Source organism: Calliphora vicina, chromosome 2, assembly GCF_958450345.1.
Source record: "Calliphora vicina chromosome 2, idCalVici1.1, whole genome shotgun sequence".
NCBI classification, from domain to species: domain Eukaryota; kingdom Metazoa; phylum Arthropoda; class Insecta; order Diptera; family Calliphoridae; genus Calliphora; species Calliphora vicina.
In genome coordinates this window covers 87,218,608-87,228,827 of record NC_088781.1, presented here as the reverse complement: position 1 = coordinate 87,228,827, position 10,220 = coordinate 87,218,608, and the positions used below count along the sequence as shown (strand labels likewise).

Below are 10,220 nucleotides of genomic sequence, written 5' to 3'. Positions count from 1 at the left end.
TGTAATATTTAATTTCAAAAATTGTCAAATTAATGCTTAAACAGGATAAAAAACTTAATTTTAATAACCTATATGTTATATTAAGCTTTGATATTGTATTCCTTAAAGCAATTTTTTGCTTTTCGAAAACAAGTGGATATTAGACTCAGTTCAAAACGTATGTGTATCAGATATTTTACAATATTGACACGATTATGTGGATGGTTCTTGCTTTGAGTTCAATTCTTTTAAACTGGAACTACTAGCTGCTGCTATAATTGCACTATATTCTGGCATAATTTCATCGCATTGATAATCTGGATCTTCAATATCATCATTGAAATCTTCATCAGTATCTTTAAAATCAACATCATTTTCAATTGACTACATCAAATCTGCTATTTCCTAATCATTCAATGATTAAAGCTTAATTTTTAAGACAATTTATCTAACTTAAAGAAGACTAAACAGAATAGTTAAATTTTTTCAACTAAATGACTAAGACCGTCAACAAAAATCACAATTTGGTGCCACATGTTCAGTCACAAATCAAATTAGTAAACAAATATGAAAGTTTACATTTCAAATACTTACCAAAAAAAATTCCCGAGTCAAAAGGCAAATTAAAACTATATTTTTTTAAATATGAATTTTCACAAAAATCACAAATATTTTTTTGTAATTTTTCACTAAAGTTCAGAATGAACCTGTTATTTCTGCCAAACTTATTTAATGAGCCCGTTCAAACTGGTACCGGTTGATAGGTATTTTTATACTGAATAAAAAGCCTTTAGTTGTTATGGTGTAAAAAAATCAGATTTTACAATAAATTGCATTTTTTGAAGACCTTCTATAGACGGTCTTAGGTGTTAAAGGGTTAAAACAGTACAGAGTGCCTTCATATTTCTGACCCTATATAACATCAGTCACTAAGGAAGAAAGACCGTACCACAGTAAGGGAATCCATCCAACTATTCAGAACTTCGGCATATTTAAAGGTATTGGACTCTTGTAAAAAAATGAATTAAAGAACACAGAAAAGGTATCCCAGGACTTGTCTGATTTTAAGCGTAAGTTGACCACCACGTCCAAAAAGGTAACGGAAGCAGCACACACATATTTTCCGGGGGGTTTCCGGAAAATGTGAATAAATTTATAAATACCTTGTAATATGCAAATATTATAATATTTAATGAATTTGTACAATATTTGAATAAAGTTACGTATTTTTGAGAATTTTTATATTGAACGGTTTAAGTTTTATTTAACTTAATACAAGTGTAAGTTTTTTTTGGCTCACTCTAATAAAAGAGTTCAAGTTCATTGACATGGTACAATTGACAGTTATTCAATAATTTATTCAAAAATATTAAAAGTTTATACATTTTACGATATGTTTTTTTTTTATTTTTAGAAAATAAAATGGGTAAGGCTCAAAGTAAAAGATCAGTTGACATCACAACCGAAACTAAAAAAGGTGCCGAGGATGAGATCACCGAAAAAATGGAAAAAATCGAAGATTTGGATAAGAAAGATGTGAATGGAGATGCTAATATATCAGAAAAGAGCGATCCAGAGGTAATATTTATAATCCAAATTTTAAGTTAGACTAAACACAAACTTATGGCATTTGTTTCCTGACACAAAATGTGGCCAACATTTTGTACCATTTATTATAGGTTACTCATAACCTCATAATGTATTACATTTTTAACGATCACAAATTAATAAAAATAATTGCCATTTATGCAGTTTTCTTTTATGTAACTGCTAAACAATCATTTTTGCTTCCATTTTAACACTTAATCAAATTTTCATTAACGCAAACATCAATAGCAAAAACAGCTGTTTAAACAGTGCTGCCTTTCTTACCCTTTGATGGAATTGAGGGTGAAACATGTAGAATATTTTTGGTTTTTTTAGGGTAACTTTATTTGAAAAAACAAATACCTTAAAAAACTATTTTTTTTTTTTCAAAAAACAACACAAAGAAGGTTGAATGCAGAAAAAAAATAATTATTTCATAAAAAATCGCCATTAAAGTATATGAAATTTGCCACTTGTTTCTGTATATACTAGGGTGATCGGCCCGTTTTTTAATAACCGTTTATAACCAAGATCATTTTCAATGTTTAGCTTTATAAACCCAAAAGAAAAAATCCATATACTCCAAAGCATTTAAACTTTTTATTCCTAAGAGATTATTTTAACCTTCACAAGGTTAACGATCTTCAGGTCAAATTTAACTCAAATAGAAAATATATATTTTTTTTGCCAATTTATTAAAAAAAAACAATTTAGAACGATATATTACGCTTTGCCGAATCTTAAATACCCTCTACCTGCATACATATTTTTTAGGTTGATATATATGGGAGATATAACCAATTATAGGCCGATCACCATAGAATTAGGTATAGCGATTTTGGTATATATGGGGATTATTTATGACGAATTTCAACTTAATAGCGATATTTATAAGATATTTATGCTAATTTAAGTGTTTTTGGGAAGTGAACTTTATATGGGGGCTATGGTCAAATATGGTCCGATCCACAAAAAATTTTGTGTTGTGATTTTTTTTTAGCACGAAACATATTTTTGCTGAATTTTGTATGGATACTGCAATTCTGAAGGCATTTATAGACCATATAACCATATTTCGGGAAGAAATTTTTATGGGGGGGGGCTAGGAGAAATCATGAACCGATTCTTATAATTTTCACCAGAGTTAGTCCTTTTATTATAGAAATAACGTGTGTAACGTTTTATGGTATTATCTGCAATATATTTACACAAATATCCAAAAATATGTGAAAATTGTCAATTTTTTTTAGGTTGTCTCACATTTTGGTTCATAGCTCTGGTTCTACTGAACCGATTTTGCTGATTTTCAATACCAAACTGCTTAGGACAATAGTTTTGTTTGCGTATTTTAGACGTCAGCGTGTTTTACACAGACGGACATGGCTCAATCGACTTAGAATTTCATAAGGACCAAGAAAATATATACTTTGTTTGGTCTTAGATGAATATTTCTCAATGTTACACACGGAATGACAAACTTATATATAACCTCATTCACCACTTGTGGTGGTGGAGGGTATAAAAAAACCTAACGTAGTTGTTGACATTTGAAATTAAATAAAATTCATAAAATATCGAAAATATAAACCACTCACTTTTAGAAAAAAATCAATTTTAATTTCAAAATGGGTCAAATTTGACTCGAAGACCTTGTGAACGTTAAAATAAGTAATCAAAATTAGAATTCAAAAGTATTTAAGCGTTTTAAAAAGGCTGATTTTTTGTTATTAAAATACATGTATATTCTTTATCATAATTATATGATCTCTTTTTTGTTCTATTATGTTTTTTCATGAACTGTTTTTGTTTTAATAACTATTATTTAATAAATAAAACTTTTATTCTTCTCATTTTTAGGCGTTTTAATATTTTGCCAAAAAACCGGTTAACCGATTATTATTAAAAAACCGAAAACGGATTATATTAAATTATATATTATTATATTAAATTTTTCGAAGAAACCGAAAACCGGGTTTCTAAAAAATGTCGAAGAATCGATCACCCTAGTATATACACACAGCCTCAAAAGTGAGTAAACACCACAAACACCACAAATTATTTGGGCAGAATAATAGATGTAGTTCTGAAAAAAGCTTTAACGTGGACTGCAATGATTTTCATTATCATAAAAAATATAAAAGTTAAATTATTTGATTTTAAAAAAATGCAATCTTCAGTTAATTGCAACTTTTCTTACTGAACTAATTTAAATGCAATTACAAATTTTTACCAATACTTCATAAAAATAACAATATTTAAAATTTTTATTCGTATTTGGCTTCAATAATTTCATGACCACTAATTGTTTAAAATTTAGTGAGAGTATATTTAATGCAGATTTTTGTTGATTGCTAGTTAAAATTTTGCACTAATTAATCTGCGTTTACAAATACATAATGATAAAATTATCACTATCACAAATTTATTTTAAAGCTTGTGAAGAAATAACCATTATCACTAAAGCTGGTGAAAAATAGTGCAAACGAAATTTTTTGAGTGATGATAGTGCAATGCTTATTTCAATCAACATTTAGTGCAGTACCACCAACTATGATGTTTACTCACTTTTGTGCTGTGTGTAATGTTAGAATGACCTGAAAACTTTTGCTACATAAATTTGAGGAATCACTGATGGCAAATATGCTTTTTGAAATGTAAACTTGTGTTTCGCTGCAGTGATGTAGCTATGTTGAAGTATTTATTAACGCTACTATTACGGTATTCTCCAATATTGTAAACAATAGTTGGATAATAATTATTTAACGTTATCATTTCAATATTGTGACTACATTGAACATATTTTTTGCTGTGCGTCGTATAAACATATGACTTAGTTATTTATCCGTTTCAGACAATTTTAAGAATTTTGGCATCGATTTGTTAGTGCATATTTTAGCATATTTTGCTCTTTACAGCATATTTTAGCATATTTTGCGATTTATAGCATATTTTTGCATATTTAACTCATAACTGCATATTTTTGATGCATATTTTATTTTTTTCATCATTTTGTTTTCTTAATGTAATGTAATTTTATTTTGCATTGTAATTCTTTATTTCAATATTTTACTATTTTGTTACGGTCCAATGTTAATTGGCCCAACTACTTAATGAAAAAATGAGAGTACCCATAATCGACTTATCTTTATTGAATTTTCGTTGACTTAAGAGAGCTTATTTTTCATATATTTGAATTAAATTAAAAAAAATATACACATACATCAAAATTTAACAAATAGTAAAAATTATGTAAAAAAATTAAGAGAAAATTTTTAAATTGTATGTTATTATTTGCAACATCTTAAGTAAATCAAACTTAAGTTTGCTAGAGACAGTTATGGTTGGGTATTAACAGTGTACCAATATGAATATTTAAACAACTATTCAACAAATGTTCTGATTATTAAGATTTACTCAAATTTTTAACGAAGATGTTAAGAAAGACGAAACAATGGATGAGTAAGGAAGAACATAGGAAATGTCACGGTATTTTGAGTTTTAATTGACGTAGTCTTAAACAGAACAAATCATTCCACTATTGTAAGGTTTTTTGATAATTCTATTTAATTTAGAAGCCGATTTTATTTAGATGTTAAACTACATACATGATGAATGCTACAAAATCAATTGCAATTTTTTACCAACAAATTACACACGCTCTAAATAGAGTTTTTAAAAATTATTCAAATGATGAAAAAGTGAATTTTTATGCTTTATGTAGAATTTCGAGAAATTTATCCGGAACATCCTCTCCCTACTGATCCCATAAACATTGGAGCACATGAGAAATTTAAATATTATGCCACTTAATACTAAAAAAAATTTTTAAGTATTAGGCTGTTTAAAAGATGAGACAAATCAATTGATAAAGATTGTCTAAGAAACTCTACGGAAATCGAAAACAAGGATTTAGTTTGAAAACTTAAGTAATTATTTGATAAATATAATAAAATGAATTGAATCAAACTATTTGTCTGTATGGCCGAAGTTACTAAAATCGAAATGTAATCCTATAATAACCAATTTTAATTTATGAGCTCAATATTCTATTTACTTCTTATATATTTTTTAATAAAACTTTGAAATCAAACAATAACCAAATATTTTTAAGTGCATATTTTTAATATTTTATGAGCATATTTTTCGTTTTTAAGTGCATATTTTATGCGCATAAAACACTTTTTTTAGAGCATATTTTTGGTTGCCCTGCTAATCATCATCATCGCGTGTTTACTGTACAATACGGAAACAATTTATTTTTATTTATTTATTTTCAACAAGCCTTTTGGCCATAACCGGTTAAAAAATTAATAATACAGTGAACTCTCGGTAATGTGAACTAATTAATGTTGGGGTAGTTCATATTTTTGAATTGGTTCACATTTTCGATTGTAAATTTGTTTATATATTAAGCTAATTCACAAGGTGCCCTAATTTCAGAAGTACTAAAATAATAACATGAAAAAATACGACTGTTGTGAACAACCCCTCATAACTAAGTGAGCTATTTCAAATCTAAATCAGCTGATATAAAATACCGATACAAAATAAAACAATTACAAAAATTTTCTGTTACAATGCCAAGTGAGAAAACTAAAATAATAATTATTTTCTATAGCGTCTATTAAATATTATTCTGCAACCACTTTTACGAAAACAAATAAAAATTTTGTTCAAAAAGTAATTGTAAACAAAAACAGCTGATTATCAGAGACATGTGTCGAACACTTTTATCGTCGGCGGAGGCTTGTGAAAAATGGTATTGTGGTTGATTAATTTTTCGAGACTAGAACTTTTATCAGCGACTCGACGGCTGGTTGGATACGACAGCACAATAAACATAGCTTACAGAGTAGTAATAGTTTAGGACATTTTTTGTTTGAATAGCAACAATAACAATTGTAAACCATTGTGAAATATTAGAATATTATGACAATATGACATGATAAGAGACCTTGTGAATTGACCAATTATAAGTTATTCTGTCAAAAAACAATTTATACAAGGGATGAATAATACGCAGTGTCATTTTTTTATCCAAAATTGACTATGGACTGGCTATTTATGGCAAAACCTCAAAATCTCAACTAAAGAAAATTGTACCATTGTACAATTCATCAATAAGATTTGCTTTAGGCGCATTCAGAACCACCCCCATAAAAAATCTTATGGCTGAATCAGGCCTACCAACACTGGATAATAGGAGTCATGAACTAACTTTAAAATGAATCCCTAAAATAATGTTCCCGGCGGAACAACATCTAATAAAACGTACATATCTTAAACCTTTCACCACAATCTTCCCTTAGATATCCCTCCAGTATTCTTTTAGCCATTAAGCGAGCCTCTGAGATAAATATAAATCCAAAACCACAAAAAGTTTACTTCCTTAATGAACCTCCATGGAAACTAAAAAACTCTTCCAATGTACAAATCTACCTAAAAATTCAACTCCAAATAGCATCTACTTATCACAATTCAATGAAATTTCAACTCAATACATAAATAAAAACTGGAAAATCGTATACACCGATGGATCAAAGACTGACACATGCACATCCATAGCAATAATAAATGCCTCGATAGAACAGTCGATAGTGTGCTGAACTATTACTCTGATGGTTGCGGGTTCGATTCCAGTTCGATGCAGACAAGCTAAACGCTTCGCAGTTCTTCTATTTTTCTTGCAGAAGCAACTGCTATTTTAATCACCCTAACCAAATACAAAAATATTCGTGGCAAATACATCATATGCTCTGATTCAAAATCTACAGTCATGGCAATACAAAACATTAAAAATAAAAATACAACTATTTCAAAAATAAGAGACATACTAATAAAATATCATACAAAATTCAAAATTATGTGGACACCTGTACACATTGGAATACCAGGAAACACCCTGGCAGACGAAGCAGCAAAATATGATATTAACAATATCATTGTCTCTTCCACAAAACTTTCTGACTTTGCAGAATGGGTTAACTACAACCACCATTATAAAAATATTAACCCATTAAAAATCACACCAACATATTCCCAGTCAGTGTCCAGATTAAGCATTAAAAAATAAATCCGACTAAGACTTGGACATACATTCATTACTAACCACTACATATTAAACGGAACTCCACCACCGATTTGTCCATTGTGCAATACATCCACCATAAATATTCAACATCTTATATGGGCATTTCCACCGAAAGGTCCACCGAGATCAGAAAATTAGAAGTGTTTGAAAACACTTTGTTTTATCCCATTTTCATAGGGAAACAATCAAATTTAAATAATGTAAAGAAATTTTTCCATTTATCATAACCCATTTCGAGATATTCGAATGCAAAGTCGACCAAGGTACTTTTCTGATTTGAATATTTATAATGCACATTTTGTTTTGATACAAGTTCTTAAAGAGAGACATTATGCATTGACTTTTGATATCTAAAATCTTCCTGAGGGTACAAAGAGTCAAAATTTTACCATATTTATGTGATGTTGTGCATATTTACATGATTTATTTCATCTATGTAAGAAAAAATAATTTAAACATTTTTAAATTTCACACTTACGATGTATTATATCTTTTGCTTTTGATCAGATTGAAAAGCATTCTTTGTTATATAATTAGGCAAAAAATGGAGAGAGGTGAAAAGCATTCCAGGTATAGCATAGTTGGACTACTTTTGTTGCAATGGGCAAGAAGGAAAAACGGATAGAATTGCGGATTCTGGAAAAATATCCGTTTGATATTCCTGAAACTACTTTCATTTAAATTTATATTTTTATTATATTTACTGATATACATTATATTTACTGATCATTAAGGGAATAGGGTGGCTATTTAAGGGACGTTCTACGGCAGGTCCAAATCCGTGAAAAGACTAATCTTTCCTTTCTTTCTTCTTCTTTTTATCAGACGGAATTTTGGATTTCTTTTTTTGCTTATTCTAATGCTATTATCTTTTTCTATCTCTATCGAAGGGAATCACAATGGACCTCAAGGTCTCTGGGTGGAAGTACACTTTGTGTACACCCTTCTAAACCTAACCTAAACCAAACCTAACCTACTGATATACAATACTTTGCCCTATGTCAATACTTGATACATTTTTTGAATGATAAACTTCAAAATGGTTGTCAAGATAAAAAATTATAATTTTTTAGTGTTATTGCTTCGTTATGACAAAATTTTTTGTGTTTTTGCTCAGACAACTTTGTTTTGAAAACAAACGTCATGTATTGTTATGATAAATATTTGTCAAGTATAGACATTGGCTTATTCGTACTAAATATTTGTCTTACGTTTTTAGTTTGTAGATATTATATTGAAATAAATACATTGAATACTTCTATTAATTTAAAAACATTTATACTAAGCTAATTTCGTAAAAAAGCAACAGAAACTACTTTAATATCATGATGGAAAAAAATGTCCCGTGCGACTCACAGTGGTATGAGAATAAAAAAAGATGGAAATAAATCTGTAACTTCTAAACCCTTACGCCGATTTGAATGAAATTTCACATGCGCAAAGAGGTAGTGTAGTCGAATTTAAGTTTTGAATTTGGACCTCATGAGCCCACCAGGAGCGGGACCCAGGGGTTCCCAAAGTAGGACACCTCGGGTATGTTCAATTTTTAAAATCATCCTATTTCTTCGTATTTTTCAAAAAAGTATTCCATGAATTTTTTAATTGTCAAAATATATATAATTTTTTGAAAAGTAGACAAAATCCTCTATCCATTGATATATAACATGTCTACCTTATGTTTTTTACGTGTCAAATAAATTAGGGAAAACTAAACAACTCGCTGAGAATTTACCTAACATAGAAATTCATAAAAAAGCATGTTGCCTACATAACAACATTTTTATGAATGTAAATAACAGTGCTAGGTAAATTCTCAGAAATTTTTATTTATGAATATTTTTTAATGAAATTTCACAGTTATGTAGATTTTTCTATTTAAAATTTGTTATCAAGTATCCCGCAATTCCTAAAAAAATCTTGAAAAATTCCAAAAATGGAATTTTTTCGTTTTTTGGCTATAATATTCATACCAGGGGCAGGGTTATCGGAACCCTTTACAAAATAATTAAGAACTTATTGGGCCATCTAAAATAGGTTACTATATTTTGATATCGAATATGCGATTTGTGAATTTTTGCCCTAAAGTTGAATTTTACATAAAAAATAGGCATTTTTTGAATGGACCTGCTCCCGTCGGTATCAAAAATTATAAATGTTTTTTTCATTTAAAATATTTGCCGTAAAGTTAGCTTTTCAAAAAGTACAAATTCATTATACATCCTGTTAGAAATTTTTTAGATAACTTAACACATTAACTGCCACGTCGGACACATATGTGTGACACTGCACTATGCGGTTTACGCCATGTCGGACACATATGTCCGACACGACTTTTATTCTATCTGGCCATGTCAGACAATAGTGCTGGATTTTAAGAATTTTTTCGATGTTGTCTGGAAGTTCCTCATCAAAACTGTAATCTTCACATTCTTCATCACTTTCTGAACTTGTACTGAGTATTTTTTTCTAACTCAGTATCCCATAAAAAAATCCTTTTCGCCATTTCGTAAGACCCTCTTATTTATAAAAAAAAATCTGTTTCTAAGCAGTAAATATTACTGAC

General features: G+C 29.0%; 1 protein-coding gene across 1 annotated transcript in view; it reads left to right on the top strand.

Moving 5' to 3' along the window:
- Positions 1–1,393: 1,393 nt before the first annotated feature.
- Akap200 (A kinase anchor protein 200) overlaps positions 1,394–10,220 on the top strand; it is a 28,623-nt gene continuing 19,796 nt past the window's right edge. Inside the window, exon 1 of the mRNA XM_065500977.1 lies at positions 1,394–1,557. Within this exon, the coding sequence (XP_065357049.1) occupies positions 1,402–1,557 (156 nt within the window). The 5' untranslated portion in view covers positions 1,394–1,401. The remainder of the gene's footprint in view (positions 1,558–10,220) is intronic.